The 23,083-nt window shown below is 39.7% G+C and overlaps 1 protein-coding gene across 1 annotated transcript in view; it reads left to right on the top strand.

Annotated features, from left to right (window-relative positions):
• The window catches only part of myripb (myosin VIIA and Rab interacting protein b), a 298,451-nt gene that overhangs the window by 255,649 nt on the left and 19,719 nt on the right, over window positions 1-23,083 (top strand). Inside the window, exons 8-11 of the mRNA XM_039666448.2 lie at window positions 3,899-4,075; window positions 4,886-5,075; window positions 7,928-8,574; window positions 9,228-10,298. Of these exons, the coding sequence (XP_039522382.2) occupies window positions 3,899-4,075; window positions 4,886-5,075; window positions 7,928-8,574; window positions 9,228-10,298 (2,085 nt within the window). The remainder of the gene's footprint in view (window positions 1-3,898; window positions 4,076-4,885; window positions 5,076-7,927; window positions 8,575-9,227; window positions 10,299-23,083) is intronic.

The following is a 23,083-nucleotide window of genomic DNA, read 5'->3' as shown; positions in this document are numbered from 1 at the left end:
TTACGCTATTGTTTTAAAAGTTTGGGATCAGAACTATTTTTTTCTTTCATTCTTTTATTTTTATTTAATACTTTTAGAATAGAAAGAACACAATAGAAAACACAACATTTGTTGAAGTTATAATAATTCACAATGGTACAATTTTAACTTTGTTTTTGATCAAATAAGAAGAAACTTTCAAAACATTATTAAAATCTTACAAACCCCAAACTTTTAAATGATGTATGTAAACAGCATTATTATTACGAAATAAGAAATTAAGTAAATAGATATAGATTTTTTTTTTTAACATTTAGGCAATACAACACCATGAATTAAAATTTAAATTATATATCATTTTTTCACATCATAATAATGAGATTTGTCAAAAAAATGTATAATTGTAAAACTAGATTTCCTGATCCTGTTTCCTTTTTTTTAGATGTAAAATCCAACTTCCAACTGTACCAACCCCGTAAGACCTTCGTTCATCTTCGGAACACAAATGAAGATATTTTTGAGTAAATTTGAGAGCTGTAACACTGGGATTGAAACTTGACAGCCCAGAAAGTCATTGAAGAAAATGTTTAAATATTCCATGTGACTACAGTAGCTCAACTATAAGTTTATCAAGCGACGAGAATACTTTTTGTGCGAAAAAAACGACGACAAAATAACTAATTTGTTCGAATATTCCTTTTCTTCCTTCTGGGCCTGAGGCGAGAGTTCAAGAGATTTCCACGACGCATGCGCGAGAACTACATTGTTTTTCTAATACTCCTTGTTTACTTCTCGCGCATGCGTCGTGGAAAATCTCTTGAACTCTCGCCTCAGGCCCAGAAGGAAGAAAAGGAATTGTCGAACGAAGTCGTCATTTTTGTTTCGTTTTTCCGCATAAAAAGTATTCTCGTCCCTTGATAAACTTATAGTTGAGCCACTGTAGTCACATGGAATATTTAAACACTTTCTTCAATGACTTTATGGGCGGTCAAGTTTCAATCCTTCAGGAGCCTATGTAGCAGCGATCAACCTCTCAAATTTAATTAAAAATATCTTAATTTGTGTTCCAAAGATGAACAAAGGTCTTCCGAGTTTGGTACAGCATGGGGGTGAGTAATTTATGATTTAATTTTCATTTTTGGGTGAACTATCCCTTTAATGAATAACTACACAGGAAATGAGTAATGCACTATTAACATTCTAAAACTACTTTAACTAACAAACAAACTCTGATTAACAAATTAGAATAGCAATAGTGCGTAGTTGAATGTAGTTCACTATTAGCTAATCAACTACTTTTTTTCATGCCTTCCAGAGAACTACTAAGAACTACTATAAAAAGTTTAATAATCAACATAAATAATGAATCATTTATGATATAGACCATTTCAAAAGATGTAAACAACACTGGTCCAGAAACACTTCCCGTTTCAGTTTGTAACTGTTGTCTTTATTTCACATGTAAAGAAAACATCTTAAAGATGTTTGTTTAACTTTTTGATTCAGTTTTATATGTTCTGTTGGTTGTATTTTATCCCAGCTTTTATGTAGTGTTAAAAAACTGAAACAGGAAGTGCTTCTGGACCAGTTTTGTTTACATCTTGTGAAATGGTCTATAAGGTAACGGTAACCCATTAGTAATGGTTCAAGTGTTACTACATCCTTCTAAAGGAACTAAGAATAATTTGGATCAGTTTCTAAAGTGAAAAGCTGATAAACTAATATTGACTGAAGTCATTGTAAGCTTTTGAGCTTGGTGGATGGATTTGATAATGCTTCAGTCATTACTAGTGTGTTTCCATGATCTTCACTTCACTAGAATACTGATGCAAATAATTAGTAGTTCCTTTAAAAGTATGAATTAACACTTGAGTCATTACTATTCAAAACCTTACAAAAACCTCAAAATCTTATGACTTCAGTTAATATCTAGTTATCAAGCTTTTCAATTAAAAATACAGATCCCAATTATTAGTAGCTCATTTAGAAGGATGTAGTAACACTTGAGTCATTACTAATTACTATTACCTGATATTATGCATTATTGACATTAATTATGAACCTGTACTCTTAGAATGAAAAAAATACTTACTTATTTGTTAATCTGAGTACATTGTTAGCTATTAGTAGTTACTAGAATGTTAATAGTGCATTACTCATTTGTTCCAGTGTAGTTATTCATTTATGACGAAACAGTATTCTAAAGTGTTACCATAACATCTTCTTATAATTTTGTGATGAAACATGCTCTTGAGAGGATGTAGTGAGACAATATTTGGCCACATCAGAAAAGCTTGATTCAATGCTTGAAACCATAAGGCTTATATTAGTATCCAACTAAACTTAGTATCAAACTTAGTAAAAAAAAAAAAAAAAAAACATTTAACTTCATATAGCCTACTTCATTCACATTTGAGTTCATAGAGCAGTTTTGACCTCATGTCAACTTTGTCTCGTCCAACGCTTTCTCAACGCTATATGACAAAACGGCGCTATACTACGCACATGGCACCCGTTATCGTTAATATAACACGTGCTGTGAGGGCTAAGTTTCAACGCATTCTCATCCCAAAGCGCCATATAGGACGCTTTTGCAAAAGCGTAAATATCCAACGCACATGGCACCCTTTAACGTCTAATGAGACAACACTATCTCACGACCAATTCGTACGAATTCGACGCATGATTAAAAAGTGGCTAATTCGTAACAATTCATACGACCTCACTCGTACTAATTCGTACGATTTGTCTAAACCCACGTGATGGTTATGTTTAGGGGCGGGGTCAGGGGTAGGTCATTCGTACGAATTCATACAAATTGGCCAATTCGTAAAATATGTACGATTTAGCAAAATCGTATTAATTCGTACGAGTGAGGTCGTATGAATTGTTACGAATTAGCCACTTTTTAATCATTCGTCTAATTCGTACGACTTGGTCGTGAGATCGGGTTGAATGAGACGCTTTGGTTATGAGAACGGGCTCTAAGTTTATGTGTGGGGTAGGGTGTGCGTGTCCTATTCACGCTAAAGGATTTATAACGTCTTAAGGCCAATTTATACTTCTGCGTAGGGTGCGCGCAGTAGGTACGGCGTAGCATACGCACAGACGCATCCCATACCGCGTACCCTTCCGCGTTGCCTGACGCGCACCTCTTCAAAAATGTAACTACACGTCGCGACGACGCGGACCGCAAGATCGGTGATTGGTCGGCTTGGTAGCATCGCATTTCCTCCTACGCGTTTCCGCACGTACCTTCTCACGCATTTCCACACGTACCATCTCCTCCGACGTCTTCTGTCATTTCTGCCTTTCAGTTTTAGTAATTTCACTAAAATTAACTGTTTTTCCACCCCAATAAGCTCCAACTCCAACATGATCCACTCTCTTTCAGTCGCTATTGCTTGTAGTAACCTAGCCGCGAGGAATCTAAACACAGTGGAACATTAAAACCCTCCGCCGCCAACTAGCGTTTCGGAGCAATACTGCAGAGCAACCAATACCTGAACGCAGAAGTATAAATGCTCACGACGGCGTCGCCTACGTGCGAAGCCAACGCCGTACACTACGGCGTACCCTCGACGCAGAAGTATAAATTGGCCTTTAGGAAAGGGTGCCATGTGCGTAGTATAGCGCCGTTTTTGCATATAGCGTTCTGACGTTAAAGGATGAGAACGGGCTGTCTCGTCATACAGGATTAAAATCAAAATTAGCACAATAACTTTGAAAATCCCTCCATAGACCAGCTTTAGCAAAATATTTTCACTACAAAATGTTACGGTTTGAGATGCACTAGTCATAATCTTGCGCATCTTATATAGTACACATATGAATTGTGTTTTGTACGGATGCAATATGGTCTGTTTTTCCCATTTGTCCATCTCTCTCTCTCTCTCTCTCTCTCTCTCTCTCTCTCTAGATCATTCAGAGGGGAAAACGGTCTGAGGTTCAGGCTGAGTATGAGTTTGTTTGGCCTCAGAATCAGAGTAGTGAGCTACCGTCCTCTACCTCAACACAACACACACAGCATTCACACACCACCTGTCATCACGGTGCAGTAGTCCAGGCTGACATCACCAGCTCCTATCCGCTGTTGGTAAGAGCATACCTTTACAAGCACACATCATACAGTATTTATGTGTTTTACGGTGCTTATTAAATATTCCCGACCTCATCTGTAACACATACACAACCCTTTCTACTGCGGCTTGCAAAAAGACGGTGAAAAACTAATTATGGAATGTTAAAATGAAGGAAAAGAAATGCAAAAAAAGCCTGAAAAATGCTTATTTATCAGTAATAGCACAGTGTTTGAGTGTTATTCAGTATTGCTGTAGTACAGACATTTCTAATGTGCAGCAACAGTGAGTCAATAAGCTAATGCAAGTCTCTAGCACCCCCAACTGGTGAACCTCTTAAACTTTTCCAAATCAAATATATATAACCAAATTCAAATTGCGCCTAAAAGGCAAAACAGTTTCACTTTGTGCAGAAAACTGTCAGCCATTTGTACATTATAACATAACAAACATTACAATTCTTATACAGTAAAGGTTATACTATTTGTGTGTAACTCAGTATGCATACCACTGTAAACTAATGAACTGCTTACATGTAGATATTTGACTGAAGGGTTTCAAATTGCAAGATGAAAGGAACATTTTAATTGGCAGATGTATATCATATATTTTAAACATTTTATATCTTGCAATAAAAATAGATATATAGAATATTTTGTAACGTCTTTATACTGTATATTATTATACTTTTGACCTATTTAATCCTTGCTAAATAAATCATTGCTTTCTTGAAGAAAGAAAAGTATGATATATAATGATATATTTGTTCACACTTCCATCATTTCAAATGACAATTGTTGTGCATGTGGGTTGATGGGTGTGTTTAGAAGTCAAGATCAGCGTTCTCTTTGACAAGTGACGATTCTCTAGAGAAGGACCCTGAGGTGGGAATGGCCCCAGGGGTCCTGAAGAGTGCAGAGGTACAGACAGACATCCAGAACTACTCTTCACTTAGGAGGGAGTCCAGAGCTTCATCACTTCCTGGTTGGAAGAGTGTGGACCGCTTGGACAACACTAGTAAGAATATATACAAAACACACACTGTTCATCATTGGTCTAGTGCGCCAGAACAAAACTGCAGACATCTACACAATTGATTTGTTGATTCATTACAAGAGGGAAAGGTACGCTACACAACTACAAAAGCTGTCACTGGGTGAGTAGCATTTCAAAAGGTACATATTTGTACCTAAAGAGTGCATAATTAGTACCTAAAATGTACATATTGGTACCAAAAGTGTACATATTAGTACCTTTTGAAAGGGCACCGTCACAGTGGCAACTTTTATTTTATTTTTTTTCTGAGAGTGTAGTTAACATAACTCATGCTGTTACAAATCTGGCTTTCTTTATTCTTTGGAACACAGTGAGGTTTTGAAAAAGTTTGGAAGTCATACAATGAAAGTCATTGGGGTCCCAAAACACCAATATTTGTATCCCACAGAAGAAAGAAAGTCATTCAGAATTTGAGGTTGAGTAAAGTAGAGAATTTTAATTTTGGGGTGAAATATCCTTTTAAAGGGTTAGTTCACCCAAAAATGAAAATTAAGTCATTAATTACTCACCCCCATGCTGTACCAACCTCTTCAATTCTCGTCTCAAGGCCCATAAGGAAGTAATGGAATAGTCGAATAAAGTCGTTATTTACGTTTTGTTTGTTTTTTCTCACAAAAAATATTCTCATCGCTTGATAAACTTATAATTAAGCCGCTGTAGGCACATGGAATATTTAAACATTTTCTTTAATGACTTTATGGGCCGTCAAGTGCTAGTCCCTTAGGAAGCCTATGGAGGAGTTATCCAGCTCTCAAATTTAATCAAAAATATCTTCATTTGTGTTCCGAAGATGAACGAAGGTCTTACGGGGTTGGTACAGCATGGGGGTGAGTAATTAATGACTTAATGGGTGCAAAATAGTCAGACAAAGGTAAAGGCTGCGTCCAAAATCGAATACTTCCCTATTATATAGTATGCGAAAAACAGTATGCGAGCAGAGAAGTATGTCCGAAATCATAGAATTCGAAAAACAGTAGGCGAAAAGTACCTGGATGACCTACTACTTCCAGCGAGATTCTGAAGTGCGCATACAATGGACACTTTACTATCCCATGATGCCATGGGAGAAGAGTTGTTGTCGTTATATTTGAAAATGGTGGAAACCGGAGACGCGGCTGTAACGTTAGGAGATAAATACAGACACACATGCGTATCTCTATTGTTTCATTCATGTTTATTTATCGATTGTAATATCACAAGCAAATAAATGGCTTTTTCCTTTCCAAAAAATCTGTCATTGTTCTTAAGGGGGTTCGTGTGTGTTTTATGAGGTAAAATTTATTAGGTAAATAAATGTTATTTGAGAAATTCTGCAAAAGGCATATCCTGCGAGCAGCTGACCAACGCCTCCTCTTGATTGCCGGCTCGGACGACGTAAAAACGCAGATGATAACAGAAAGCAGAACTAAAAACAGCGCAAAGTTGATGCAGTCACTGGAATGGGCTCTTTAAATTTTCACACTGCTGTGACAGCGTGTGTCACGCGACAACATGGCGCATGTAGCACGTCCGAACTCATTCATACTACCCATATTCATACTATATAGAACGTACTTTTTTTAACGTTGTGAAGTACATTCTTATTTAAAGGACAACTCCGGCGCAAAATGAACCTTTGGTCTAATTACACATTGTTACCTAGTCAACTGTGATCTGAGATTTGTTTTCATGATTGCCGAATGTAAATAGTTTTATCTCTAAAAACAGTTTAGCCTATAACGCTAGTATAACGCTAGTAAATAGGGCAAGTAATGACAAATAAAAATCGCTTGTTATTACCACTAACAAGCCTCAAAATACCCACACACTAACACAACAGCATAATAAGGGTCCCTACATACAAACCGAAGCATTGAGAACTTTGTCGGTGTCCATACAGTTTAATAAGAAGATATTTTATACACACCGTCATCTTCGCGAATACAGGAAGAAGCCATCTTTGAAAAATAGTCTCTACCAGTCGATCTACGAACGCCGATCCATGTGCACCGGTGAGATGTGAATAAGGTGATAATGTGAGCGCGAACAGTAGGCTACGTGTACATATTGAAGAGAAGAAAACGGTTCGTGTTTGTGTTTTTTCCGAAAACAACGGACCATATGAGATTCTGCACAGTTCAGCGCACATGGATCGGCGTTCGTAGATCGACTGGTAGTGACTATTTTTCAAAGATGGCTTCTTCCTGTATTCGCAAAGTTGACTGTGTGTATAAAGTATCTTCTTATTAAACTGTATGGACACAGACAAAGTTCTCAATGCTTCGGTTTGTATGTAGGGACCCTTATTATGCTGTTGTGTTAGTGTGTGGGTATTTTGAGGCTTGTTAGTGGTAATAACAAGCGATTTTTATTTGTCAATACTCTATGCCCTATATACTATCATTATACTAGCGTTATAGGCTAAACTGTTTTTAGAGATAAAACTATTTACATTCAGCAATCATGAAAACAAATCTCAGATAACGGTTGACTAGGTAGCAATGTGTAATTAGACCAAAGGTTCATTTTGCGCCGGAGTTGTCCTTTAAATATATATACCTACTCACATAGTACGTGATTTCGGACACAGCCAAAGTGTTTAATTTTGTGTCCAGTGTCAAACTTAATTGTATAATAATTTCACATCTGGATGGTATAAATAAAAATAACACAAGAAAATTACCACCTTTTTATTATTTTGACGTTTTCTCATTTTCTGTTTGTGTATGTGGTGCACGCACACGCACACGCACACACACACATACACACGCACACACACACACTCACATATCCTCTATATTTGTCTGTCCAGGTGTTTGTATCTCTCTTCACAGGTGCATCTTCAGTCCTGCAGTCCCCTGATGGTAACTGGATCGCCCTGCAGAGCTTCCAGCATTCCCGGCCCAGTCTGCTGACCAAGCGCAAGAGCCTTGTTTTCAGTGTGCTGGAGAAAGAATCAGGCGTTGTGTCCGCGTATGACGGAATGGGCTCTGATTCAGATCCTGAGGACCAGGGAGGCTGGGGGGCTGCCCTGTTACAGTTTCGCAGACGTCTCTCTGACGAAACCTATTACACTGACTCTCAACATGACCCGGAATGGACATACACCCAACACCCACCAATCACCTCACCCTCCTCGGGTCAGTACACCAACACTGAGACGCTAAACTCAGACTCGGAGACGTCTCCTGCCCCGTCCACTCGAGCGAGCAGAGCAGCCCACAGTATGTCCCAGAGGAAAAAAGGGCTACCTGAAGCACACCTGTATCCTCCCTACAGACATCCCACAAGCAGTGTAGCTTCCCCTCTACTGAGGCCAGAAGTTCTTGATGTGAACTTTAACCCCCGTGTGGGAGGGGACAGTAGCGATGGGGAGGAGCAGAGCGAGCAGATCAAAAGGTCAAGGAGGCGCAGAAAGAGCAAACGCGAGACATCAGAGCACAGTCGAGCACATGATGAACTGTACAGCTCTGCCACAGTGGTAAGAGAAAGAGCAGCCTTCTGGTTTATTATTAGATTGATAAAAATCATGATGAGACTATTTTGCCACGTTTTTATATATTCGTATTTCCATACTGATACTGACATACTATATATGTATTTATATTCGATTTTTTTTATATTCATTTTTTTATTGCAATTTCCATTTGATTAATTGATTAATAATTGTTTCTATTTTTCAGAGAACATATTTAATACATAAGTCAGATATACATATTTACATACATTTAAAATCCATTTATTCTCTGAAAACAGCTAAATAAATTGTTGTATATGACTGAAAGGTGAGGGAATGTTACGTATTATTTTCTTACGTATTATTTTCCTTTTAGGTAGTAATGAGAGTGAAAATTTCAGCAGAAGTTGCAGAAACAGAAACAGAAAGTATAAAATTATCAAAAGCAAAAATGAAGAAAACTAGCAATCTTTTTTTTTTTTTTTTTTTAAATGTATGAATGTGGTTTGATTTGACTCCAGTAGGTGGCACTGCAGGGCAGAGGTTGTATTGGGCTAACCATCCATTAAATCCTTTATCTTAGCCATGAAGTCTTTATTTTATATAATCTCTCTCTCTCTCTCTCTCTCCCTCTCTCTCTCTGCTCTCCAACTCTCCTTCTATTTAAAACATCTCAGGAGAACAGTGCCGTCCTGCTCAACGCCATGATGATACGCCGCCAACAGAGCCAGGAGAGCCCAGTTCCTCTGAATTACCAGACTCCAGACACTGTGACCCCTCCTGACCTTTTGACCTCTGACGCCATGACCCTTGAACCTGACTATCAGAGCACTGTGGCTCACAACTCCAGTGCCGCCAGCCTGTGGAGCCAATCAGGGGCCAGCAAATCAGGGTATAACCTTCAGGGCCCTTTGCTCAGGGTCTCCTCTCTAAATGAAACCCTGGAACAGGAACTGAGATCCAAGTTTGGTGAACTGGTTGGCCAAGTCAGCGAGAGGGATGTAATGTCATCTAATTTTGAGCCAATCATGGAAGTGGGCAACAAGCAAAAAGACAGGTTATGGGAGAACGAAAGTGAGAAACTGAGACCAAAGGAGAGGCGCGAGAGCAAACGAGAGAAGAAGGAAGGGAAACCGAGGGAAACCGAGAAGCCGAATGAAAGACAATCGGTTAGAGACATGGATACAAGTGATGCAGTGAAACAAATGAATAGAGAGAGAGAATTGGAAAGAGAAAGGGAGCGACAGAAAGAAATCGAAAGACAAGTAGAAAGAGAGCGAGAAAGACAAAGAGAGCTGGAGAAACAAATCGAGAAGGACAGAGAAAGACAACGAGAGATCGAGGTGCAGGTTGTGAGGAAACAGGAAAGACAGAGGGAAATGGAGAAACAACTGAAACAAGGGCAAGAGAAGCAATCAGAGGTTGAGCGAGAGATAAAAAGGAAGAGGAAAAGCATACGCATGGAAAAAGAGAAATTAGAGCCTAAATTGAGTGTGAAATCCAAAGAAGAAGATGAACAGGAAGGACCCTGTGAAACTGAGGGAGCATCATCTAGAGTAATTATGCAAAATAACAATTTAGAGGAGGACAACAATGAAACAGACAAGGAAAAAGTGAAGAGAATGTCACTTCAGAGAAGCAAATCAGAAACAGGGTCAGAAACACAAGAACAACTCGAGACAAAGACAACCAGGTCTTCAACTACATCTCCAGACAGCGTCCCCTGTAGTTTGGAGGAGCCATCGGAGGTAAGTACTGCTTCCAGAATGTTCCTCTAAAAGTTCCTACCTCACCCAGGCTTTGTTCTTAATTGTTGTGAGTTGCCTAACTGGACTGCATAAATTCAGGTTGACTTAAGCCTAGTTTACATGATTTTGAGCCCGATTTAAGCCCAATTTGCAAATCGTTGAGCTCGCTGACCGGTCAGGGTGTTATCATGTGCAAATCGTGGGGGATTAGTGGGCGATGAACGCTCGCCAATCTGTTAGTATGAAAAAGCCAACAACACATCAAAGACGCTGGCAGACGCCTCACAGACGCATCGCCGAGCCTAGAAAAATATCTAGCATGCTAGATATCCAGAGATGTGACACAACTCAACCTCAAGTGATGTCATAAGCTACAGCCAATCAGAGCAAGGCACTGGTTGAGGTCACCGAGTAAATCTTTTTTTTCTTTTCTTTTTTTTTGCAGCACTAACAGTTTGCAGCACTAGTTTCTGTCTGACGTCCATATTCGCATGTTTTGTTCTTTATCTTCTTCGCTGGGTATTGGCCCGCGGTGCTGTTTCACGTCATTTCCGGTTTGTTAAACCACATGAATTTTCGTGACAAAACGTGGTTTGTAGATAAGATAAAATCGTTGGGTGACAGAGTGTTTGTCAACTCCTGTAGTGCGTTACCTCCTGTCTATCACGTTGTGTCGCGTGGTGTGAACGTCTCGGTTACGTATTTAACCCTAGTTCCCTGATAGGGAACGAGACGCTGCGTCGAAACGCTGTGGGAACGCCCCTGCGTTGTGCGTCATGAAGCACTATGGAATCAGTCCAATGGAGAGACTAAACGTAGACGAGTGACGTCATCGACCAGGAAACTGTAAAGCACCCCGAAAACACAAGCGCAACAGCTTCTGATAGGCCTGAAGGAAGCGCTAACGGGCATGCCTGGAGTATGGCGGACTGACGGAGAGTCTCGTTCCCTATCAGGGAACTAGGGTTACCCACGTCACCACAGGAGTAAGTGACCATCATGTGAGATCTAGCAGCCCGTTCTCATCCTTGAACGTCATATAGAACGCTATATGCAAAAACAGCGCTATACTACGCACATGGCACCCTTTATCGTTAATATAACACGCGAACCCAAGACGTTATAAATCCTTTAGCGTGAATATGACACGCACACCCTACCCCACACCTAAACTTAGCCCTCACAGCATGTGTTATATTAACGATAACGGGTGCCATGTGCGTAGTATAGCGCCGTTTTGTCATATAGCGTTCTATATGACGTTAAAGGATGAGAATGCGTTGGATCTAGCGCACAGAGGATGAGAGCACCTGCGCCCCAGGAGTGGAGTCCAAATCATAGAACTTAATAAATGTATGCAGCGAAGTCCATCCAGACGTATCACAAACATCACATTTAGAGATACTCCTAGTAGAGTGGGCTCGTACAGCCACTACAAAGGAGAGTGCTTCAAATGACGGTGCTTTAAATGACGATGCAGCCTCGGAAGGGAGATAGCTCGCAATCGTCTCTTCTACCCACGGCTAAGCGCCGTCTTTTTTTCTCAAAAAAACGTAGCCCCCACTAAATCAGAATATTTAAATGATTTGGGGCTAATAATTCTGAAGCCAGCTTCTTCATGATCTCAACACTTCAGTATGGAGATCATGAAAGAATGGCAAGCACCTGCGTGGAAGGGAGAAATCTTTCATCTAACTTAGATTTAATAACACTAACTTAGATTTAATAACAGACTCCTGTCTAGCCACTGGCCACTCAATGCTTAGTTTTGATTCAGCTCAAGTGAGAACCTCCATAAGCTCTTCTTTTAGCCTGGGTTCTCCCAAGGTTTTTTTTCTTCTCCATTGAGTCACCTGATGGAGTTTTAGGACACCTTTAGGTCACTTGATGGAGTTTTTTGGTTCCTTGCCACTGTTGCCTTTGGCTTGCTCAGTTGGGGATATTCAAATGAATTAAAGGGCACCTTTTATGCCCCTTTTTACAAGATGTAATATTGGTCTCTGGTGTCCCTAGAATGTATTTGTGAAGTTTCAGCTCAAAATACCCCACAGTTAATTTATTATAACCATTTGATAATGTCATTTTGGGGCCTGCTTAAAAATGACCTGTTTCGGAGGTATACGGCTTTAAATGCAAATGAGCTGCATATCCCCGCCCTGCCTTTGGATGAGGGCGTAACTTGATACCTGGCAGTCGGTCTAAGCAGAAGGGCTAAGAGAGTGAGAGACGCGCTGTTTTGAATGTCATTCAGCGTACGTTTGAATAGGAATATATAAATAGTACAAAGAGACTCCGGCAGAATAAACACAAATGAGAATGGACCAGTACGTCTCGGTATGGTTATTTGATACATTTATGTACTTTAGCGTTGTAATCGTGTCCCCTTTGAAATGATGGGCATGTGCAACACACACACACAGACACACATAAACACTAATGCTGGCGCAATTTTTTTGAAATTACAAATACATACTGTGATAAAGTTTGCTACGTACAAGCAAAATTACATTTATGCGAGGGACCTGTGGCGTCATGTTTACTTGTCATACGGGTGCTTCTGTGGCAAATGTGAGGAGATGGCTAACATACAGAACAACAACATATATGCAGTTTTTAATACAATATCTTTAAATATATATAAACGTGTGGTTACACACTATACAAACAAGGTTTAAATTATATAGCCTACACAGACATCCTACGACGACAACAACTTTAGACGCATTTGTTGTTGAATTGGCTGACATTGACTGAAAAGACTATTTGCTCAAAAATCATAAAACACACTTACTGTTACTGGATGTGACGGTGGATCGCAAACAGTAGATGACGATCCACAGTTGAGGATTAACAGGATTAACCCACGAGTCCACGACAGAACACGTATGTTTCCAAGAGACATTACCGGCTGTCGTCGTTGAAACAATGGAGGATGTGTGTACAGATCACTGAGGGCGGGGTCTAGGCCACAGCCACACTGTCAATCAAACCCCTGTCTCCATTTCTACGTCACAAAGCGCTGGATCTCAGAACAGCTCGTTCTGAGACAGTGCATATGATTTATTGAGATTGTAAAAAAACCACTGGGTGGATTTTTATCATTCTAGGGTGGTTTTGCTCACACACTGCCAACACACATTTATGTTCAAACACCATGTAAAAGTGAATTTTCCATAATAGGTGCCCTTTAACCAATCAGTAATACCATTGATCAGCTCAACCAAATGTGGATTTTTTTTTCCACTAAGAAACAAACATTGTTATTATGTTTTGAGTAATACTGTGAAGCTGCTTTGATGCAATCTATATTGTGAAAAGCGCTATATAAATATACTTGACTTCACTTCACTTTCTGGAGTGTGAGGTGGCGAGTCCTCCACATCTCTCTCGTCAATACTGACAACGACCATCTCCTCAGTTTTTTTTTTAACTAGATATTTGCAGTACTGGTGCCTCAGCCCGGGTGGAAGAAACCACAGAGCGTGCTTCTGAACCCGGGGCTGAGACACTGGATCTAACAGGTAAAGGCAGAGATAAGGCAGAGCCCGTCTCTAACCCCGCTGAAAGATCCATTTGCGATCCCCACGATAAGCATCGTCACCGAACCACGGGGAGCGCGCACCGAGCCACTCTCCTCAAAGAGCGCTCGGCGGGAGTGGAGCGTTCACAAAGGCAGACGTTCGCAATGCTCGCAGTCAGCCCCCTCGAGAGCTGATTGGGCATGCTGCACTCCCAAACAAACAACACAAAGAATGTGTATCCCCGCCCATCAGACTTCTTAAATTCTCTTCGCTCGCCATAGTCTGTCATACAAAATTGTTTGTGTGGTGTAAAATGTGATTACTGTTGCCTAGCAACTCTTAAAGACAGACGTGTTTCTCCCTCTACTGAAGGCACAGAAGCTGTTGCGCTTGTGTTTTCGGGTTTATAGTTTATAGTTTATGGTTTATAGTTTCCTGGTCGATGACGCCTATGACATTCCGTCTCTCCATTGGACTGATTCCATACGTGCTTCATGGCGCACAACGCAGGGGCGTTCCCACAGCATTCGATGCAGCTCGAAGTTCCCTCGAAAGGGAACAGCTCAACAACTTGAACACTCCTGATTTCACAGAGAGCAAGTCATGTAGTGTGAACCGCACAGTTCAGCCAGATGTTTTAAAATCATCTAGTGTGAACTAGGCTTTATTGATAGTTCTACTAACTTTATCTACCTTGATCAGCATGAGTCTCTTCATACTATTGCTCCACCAGGACAGTATGACCTAAAACCAGGAGTGGAGGAAGTACTGAATCTCACTTAAGTAAAAGTACAAATAACCACATAAATGTTTACTTAAAAGTAGAAGTAACACAATGACAACCATACTTAAGTAAAAAGTAAAAAGTACCTGATTTTAAATGTACTTTAAGTATTAAAAGTAAAAGTTCTTGCATAACAATTATTCTCTTAATGTCTATTTTCTAATGATTAATAAAACATTTAATTCTAACTCATTCAACCTAATACTCCTATAATGATGTTCAATAATTATGGAAAAAAATTGTTGACAATATTTCTGAAACAAGCTTGCAATTAGGCAATATACACATCATGGTTATCCTTACTATATATTAATAACTATGTTTTGCAGTAAACGCAATTAATTTATGGTGTAATTCTGAACCTCTTGCTTGCCATAATCCTAACCAAACGTATATTACACACGGTGCGTTTCCTATGCACGTAAAAACAAATTTCCGCGCATAAATTGCGTGATAAACACACTGCGTGCGAGACCCATTTAGTGTGACCGGGTTGATATATCTATGGCAACCAAACCGTCCAAACGTCACTGGTGAGACAAACGTGTAACGGACGGACGGTCAGATTACGTTTTGACGGGGGAAAAACTGATCAGAAAATGTAATGAAAATGTAACAGAAGTTGTAGAAATTTAGTGGAGTAGAAAGTATAATAATTGCTGCAAAATGTAACGAAGTAAAAGTAAAAAGTATGCACTATTTATTCTACTTAAGTAAAGTAAAAATACGTGAAAAATGTACTTAAGTAAAGTAATCAAGTATTTGTACTTTGTTACATTCCACCACTGCCTAAAACAGAAGTAAATGCTAATGCTTACTATAGTGTCTTTTGCAGCACTGGTAAGAGTATAATTCAACACATTTTGCAACAACACAATGTATTATGTTTGAGGTCTAAATAAATCTCATACTGAATTGCAACAAGCTTAAAGTTTTATCCAGATGAGGAAAATATCCATAGACATAAAAATGCTTTTTAACAAATCCATCATAATGGACTGGCCAAGACACCCTAAACGATATAAATAAATGGACGAACTGTGTTTTTTTCTGGATAAAATGCACAATACATTTACATTTCTCAAACAATTTCAGTGGTATGATTTAGGCAGACTACCAAAAAGGTTTTTTTTTTCTCTTATAACTTAGAATCTTGATAGACTTTAACTCAAAACTTAAAGATTTGGCCTATTTTTCGTAATCATTAATTGTGGAGATGTCGTTAAATGTAGTATAATGTAATGTACATGAAATGAGAATAAAGATTTTTCATTGTGAAAATAGATTGTTCTGTCTTCAACCCCTTCATTTTTTTTTTAGCATATTCACTTTAAATCACTGTAAAAAAAAATTATATATGCATAATTAAGTATTAATAATTGGCCATCATTGATGGGCCATTAAAATTCAAATAATGATGGCTTCCTTTAACATTTTTATAACAACAATAGAATACAGATATACTACGAGACAATTACAAAGTCAATTGTCAAAGATTTGCCATGGCTCGTGAAATTGAAATATTAAAGCTGGTAAAAGAAAAGTAGTAAAACAGGATAAAGAGTGTGGATTGTGTTATAGAAAGTGAGATGTAGTTGTAGTACAATGTGTTCAGTTAAGTACAGTTGTATAGCATACTACTATTAATAGCCTATAAAGAACTCCTGAAAGTTTAAAAAATAAAAAAAATACGATATTTCTGGTGCAAGTTAAAGGAAATTGCTGATCAACTGTTGAACCAAAACATTTAAATAATCTGTTGACAATTAAGTGTTAGCCCACTGAATCATTCTCAGACTACTTAATTAAATTTATAATATTGATAATCCATACTCTGGTCTCATTAGACCAAATCAATTATTTTGGATCTAACATCACCTAAAATCTATGCCAAGTGGGAAGAGTACAGACAGAAGTGCCTAGTCCTCACATTGAAGTTCTGTGCTAACGAGATTCTTATGATGTTTGAGTGCTGAAGGAGTGGGAGAGTTGTGCTTAATCAATGGTGTCATGAATTTACACACCTTTGTGTGATGATGTTTCATGAAAAATCATGAAATACAAGATGCTACCTTCTCCTTATTCTCTGTGCTATTAAGCATTTTTTCAACATGACAAAGAATCTATTTATTCACCCATGGTAAAAATTAAATTAAATTAAAAATTCAAGTTCAAGTATTTGTAGTTGCACTATTGCAACTAACTATTGTAGTTGAGCATAAAGCATTCATGTTCCAGGAGTTAAACAGAATAGAGATGAAAACTATTGTGAAATTGTACACTCAAAATCAAGAAGGGTCAGAGCAGTACTTATATTACAAATGTTGATGATATTTTTCTCTGTTTTTAAGTGTATGTTGATTTGTAACAGCGTTATGGAACGGGAAAAAAAATATGTTCAGAGGGGGTGTACTTTTTTCACTGTTCCACCCAACTTTCCTTTAGCCAGTCTGATAAAGAAAATGTACAAAGATGTTAAGTGATTTCAAAACAAGGGATGAGTTTGTGGATCACTAAATCAACATTTGTGATCCACAAATGTTGATACAAAATCCACTTTTTTTGTTGATACTAAATCAACATTCCTGTCAACCAATCATAGCCCTACACCTAAAACCTGCAGTTGAATGTAGTGATTGGTTGGATGTGGTTCCAGGAACATGAAAGGATGTTGATTTCATTCTTGTGAAAATTACGAGGTCTTCAGAAGATGCCTGCACCTCTAGAACTTTGCAGCTCTCTCTCAAACCCTAAAATGTATAGATCTATGCTACTGATTTAACTCAGAATGAAGGTCTTCGATCTTATTGGTGACAAGAAGCCATAAAGCATGTCTGATGAAAGCCCAATTCTGTGTTGCGACTGCAGACATGTATCGTGCATGAGGCATTGTGTGATGCATGAACCAGCCTGCAAAATTAATTAAGAACCACTCTTGATGATGTTAGGGGAATGCACACCATAAGGAAGGTATTGTCTTCCTTAGTGGATCCTCTTCACCTTGCATCTTGTCCTGTCCTTTAATTTTCAGCCTGCTTCTTGTCCATTACGTTAAAGCAACACTAAGTAAGAATTTTTACCTTAAAATAATGTTTTCAAAATCGTTTCAGTGGTCCATCAAGTCGTAACATGGTGAAATGCACATTTGCCACCACTTTGCGGCCCTTTATATGATATATAAACGCTATGTAAGATTGCCAGATCGGGTTGTGTTTCTGTAGTGCGAATGAGACTTAAGAAAACTACAAATTTGACTTGCTTTACGGCAAACGTTACAATTCACCTTTGGCTAAGCCCCGCCCCCCTTAGTTACTGTTGCTACATCCGTCAAACTTCATCTGCGCTCTGCATGGCTTATGCTGTGACAGCTCTTCCTGCTGAAATGTTATCAAACTTTTATAAAGCAGCAAATAAAGTGTCCGATAGAAGTAGGCAAAATGGGCTGCAATATGCGTTTGAAGGCTATATTCAAGACATGGTGAAACGCAAGAAACAACAAGGCATCCAAATAGAGGCAAAAGTATAAAATTACCGGTCACAGTCAAAACATGAACCACCGCTTATCCTACTAATCGAGACGCAGGCTGGGACTAACAATATCAGGGAGCAACACTGTTCATGCAAAGCTGGGTAGGTCTCTTCACTTCTATAATCGTTATTACAAAGCAAACAGACTACACGGGTATATCGTTGTATTTATTAGCAGCGTGTGCTAACAACCGGTATGAGAACCAAAATCAGCACCTAAAACATTATAAAACGGCCTAACTTGTATAACTTCACAGTAAGGTTAGAAGCAAAAAAATGTGCTTGTTGATCTTTGAGGGGTTTAGCTGACTGAGGATGTCCATTCAGTTTAATCCAAAAAAAGACACTTGTCAGGATTTGACTTCGGTTTTGGGAAGGGAAAAACAGACACCCCCCTCCAACCTCGCTGGGAAACACGTATCTATGTTACAAATGCCCGAGGCACAACATTTAACCATATTTTTGATAAAACTACGACAGTAATAGCCTGCCGAGACCAAAAATATGAGACGCCTGTGTTGAAAGTCAATGGAGCGCTGTGAAAAAGTGTCCGACCTCTGTGGGAGCTCGTTCTTGGCTGCGCTGTGATTGGTCAATTTACACTCTAAGGCGTGACTTAGCCAAAGGCAAATTGCCGATAGCTGGAGCGTACTCGACAGTAGACTACAATTACACTTCCATAAAATCAAGCATCATACTCTATCTTGTCTGTAGCCATTGTTGATTCCAAAGCCGGTGCTGGATAAACAGAGAGTATGTGCGTGTGCATGCGACAGTAGGCTGTGGTAGGCTAAATTATTTACGAAAGCAGTAATGGACAATTCCGCTTCCAACCTGTAGGGCGACCATCGAGGAAAAGTCACTTGGTGATGCTTTAAAGGAATAGTTAAAACAAAAATGACAATTATTTAATCATTTACTCGCCCTCACGATTTTCCAAACCAGTATGACTTTCTTAGTTATGCAGAACAGATACACACAAATAAATGTACCATTTATTGAGTCCAGGCCAGCCCACTTCTCCATTCACCCCCAGAGACGCTGAGCGTCTTTGGATGGGACATAATCGCAGCATTTATCCAATGACCATCTAGTTCCGAAGCACTGAAAAAAAACTGTTCAAAGCAGCCCCATTGAAGTCAATGGACGCTTGGCTTCAACAGGAAAATGCACTGTGATACTACGGGAATGAAATCGAATCGGCTGACCTGCAATATGTAGCCGATTCTGAACAAACTCGTCTTCAAGATGAATGTGTTCTAATTTTTAGTCAATAAAATATAAACACAATAGTACATATTGAAGATTCATTATTTGACATTTTAAGGGGAAGACAAGCTTCCCTTGCAGTCTTAAAGAAATCCCCACTGCCTGGGACTTTCCCTTTCGAGTGGAACTCAGTCGCATCATGGCTTGACGCTTTGGGAACTTTAATGCCAACGTCGCTATGCCACGAGACTGCCAACAAGGATGTGTTTCTGCACAGACAGTTGTGAGGGCAGGCTCAGACTGGATCAACCCTGAAGGACTTGTGACCCTGGGGTTGAAAATGCATCAAGACTATAAAACCTGACGAATGTATGCAGGAAGGATCATCCAGCTGCAGCACAAATATCTTGCAAGGATGTACCCCTAGTTGTATTATTTTCATGTTATCACTGTGAAGCTGCTTTGATACAATCTGTATTATACAAAATTTTTATATAAATAAACTTGACTTGACCTAGCAAGAGCTTTAGTAGACGCAACACTCTTCGTGGAGTTGGACCTAACTCCTAGATGTGAAGCCATTCCGTGCACCTCTTAGGAAAGAGAGATTGTGAAGCAGACCACTAGCTTGGAGGACTGTCTTGCTCTTGCATCTCAGGAAAGAAAGGAAGTAAAGCAAGACCACAGATTGGCCAGCCATAAAAAGAACATTTGGAGTATAGTCCGGTCTGGGGTGCAGTGTAGCTTTGACACCAGCTGGAGCGAGGTCTAGGCAGGAAAAGTCTGCTGACTTGGCCTGCAAATCTCTAACTTTTTAGTGTTGTGCTAACAAGTGTGCCACTTTAGAGTCAGGATTTTCAATGGCTTAAATGGTGCTTCAGCTAATACTCCCACGACCAATGCTGGGTTCAGGTTGCACTGCTCGCAACATGATACGAATAGTCATTTTCATTTCAGGTCATACAGCTTCCTAGTGGAAGGTGCTATAGAATTAGAATTGTTTCAACAATCTCAAATTAGAGACCAGAATCTATGAGCTGGTACCTCTCGGGGCCCAGACCCAAGGTTTCCAGATCGCTTTGGGTGGTAGATCGTCCCCTGCGCAGAAGATCTCTCTGAACTGGAATCTCCCATGGAATGTTGTCTAGCAGATATATCAGGTCCAAGAACCATACTTGAATTGGATTTGACAACAGATCTGAGATCCTGTCTCCCCCGGGACAACTGAGCCTGAGTGTGCTTTCCAGTCACAGAACACGGGCCTAGATTTGTGGCCTCTTTAACTGCTTCCAGGGCTGAGATTGCTCTCTGCCAGATGTTAGGTAGTGGTCATAGAGTTTAGACCGTGGGAACTTTCTTTTCATCAGGCGACTCAAATTTTAACTTGGCCACAGCATGAGTCACAACTTTGAACAGCTCCTTGAGCAACTGAGAGGACTGCTCTTTTGATGCACCCAACTAACTGTCTGCATCCAACTTCTCAAACGAATCAAACACAGAATCAAAGAATCAAACACAGACAACTTGCTAGCTTTAAGACACAGAATGGGGTCATCCTTGGAGAGAATGAAAGAAAGATTTCCCGTCTCGGCACTCCTTGTCCGTCAACTCTACCTGCGAGCCCCATGACCGGCCGCGGGACCCAAGCCCCTGGATGCTTGGCTCTCATCAAATAGAGCCAACTGGGATTGGAGCAAGCTGAGATTATACTTGACGTAAAAGCGCAGTCAGCGCCTTCGAGGATTGACCTCACTGCTCCTCACCCAGTTCACACAACGTTGTGTAAGTCATCATTGTATCTTACTTATTTTCTGACATAGTGGAATCTAAATCCTATCTTTGCCAAACACACACACAGAGGAGAAAACATGCGTTCATACTAGGGGTGGCACGGTTCACGAAACCGACGGTTCGGTTTGCATCACGGTTTTAGTGTCACGGTTTTCGGTTCTGTACGGTTCTTCTTATTTTTTTCTTTTAATCTTTAACACTTCAGAAATGTACTTCATCATGTGATATATAGCTTAATTATCCACACTTTAGGATACAGTATAAAAAAAATTATATTCATGCAATCATGCACAAACTGAATTTGACTCTTTGACTTTAAGCACATTTTGGGACTATCTCAGAGGAAAGCTAGGTGAGATTTTGACACAGCAAGAGAGAAGAAATTGACATGCTTTTCGTTTATTTGGCAAAAAAAAGGAGAATGTGTATCACTATCTCTACAAGAACTTGTGCATTTTTATCACAAAAATCTTATTTACACAAAGAAATTAACTTGCATTTATCAACTGCCAACTTTTGTAGCTCTTACAAAAATTCTATCTTTTAAAAGAAAAAAAGAGGAACTACACTGTCTTTTATGAATAAGTCAATATACATGAAACCTCATTGCCTATAATTAGGCTATAGAAATAGCAAAGGCCATAAACATAAAGTGAAAAGTTCAACCTCAACACAAAAAACAGTATCAACAATGCTTCTATTCCCAAAAAGTGAGGGTACCTTTTTTTCAGTTTAAATTAAAGTGCAGGATTTGGAAACATTTGACTGAAGCTCTTATCTAAACATAAAGTGCCACTGTAACGTTATATTAAAATATCATAACATGAAATCAAAAATGTCCCCACACACCGGACTTATAGACTTATAGGACGCTGGCGCATCCTCCAACTCCCTCATCTCTCCCACTTGCCATTTCTCCGCGTGCCGTGACCTGCAGCGCTCCATACTCCACTTTTACTGGCTTGTTTACTAACTTGAACCGGCGCTGCACAGAACGATCGGTAATGACATCAAATACCGCGAAAGTGAGTGACGGAGCCGTCGTTCCCGCTCTAGTTTGATGTTATTCACCGGTCGCTCTGTGCAGCGCCGGTCCAAGTCGAACAAGCTTATGTCGCGCGAAAAGAAAACACACGTCACATACGGGCACGAGGCTACATTGCGCATGCGTCGAACCGTGAGACGCACAGACGCTCCGAACCGAGACAAGCGAACCGTACGGTTCGGGTGTTTTTTCATGTACCGTGTCACCCCTAGTTCATACATGTGGGACGCACTATAGCGTCGCTCTATAGCGTCCCACTAGCATCGCTAAATGTAATAATGCTTAACCAATCGTGGACTGGCGTGTGTAAACACGTGCTTCAGACACTGGCTCACTTGAAGTTTTCCCATAGTGTCAAACCATGATTCGCCGTTGAGTTCCACTTGAAAGGGAACTGCTCTTCCTCTCCTTGGTGAGTTCACGAGAAGTAACAATGTCGGATTTTTGTTCACAAAACCAGTCTGAATGATTAGTTCACACATCTGACTAATGTGATCTTGAGTTTAACCCACTGATTGAATGATCCAGCTTACCAAAGAGGACGATTAGCCTATATGACTTTGAATAGCGCACATTGACAACACAGTCACATTGACAACGTTAATAACTTTTTTTATGGTGCATTTGCATCCTTTTGAAATTCCTTCTTAAAGCTGCAGTCCGTAGCTTTTTTGGGGTTAAAAATTATGCAAAATACATACTTGATAAAATACATAACCAGCCAGTGTTCAAAACTATCTACTTGCCTTAGCTCGATTCAAAGCAGTAAGCTTGTAATAATGTTTTTAATTCCAGTGGTATTGGTGGATATCCGCGGGAGATTCGAGCATGTCTTTGCATCATTACGTCACATCTGTACACATAAAGGAGTCACGGCTAGTAGGCTATATTGCCTTTGAGGATGCTG

This window comes from Pimephales promelas, chromosome 22 (genome assembly GCF_988280905.1).
Source record: "Pimephales promelas chromosome 22, fPimPro1.hap1.1, whole genome shotgun sequence".
In the NCBI taxonomy this organism is placed as follows: Eukaryota; Metazoa; Chordata; class Actinopteri; order Cypriniformes; family Leuciscidae; genus Pimephales; species Pimephales promelas.
The sequence above is the reverse complement of the archived record's forward strand: the minus strand, read 5'-3'. Positions and strand labels throughout refer to the sequence as shown.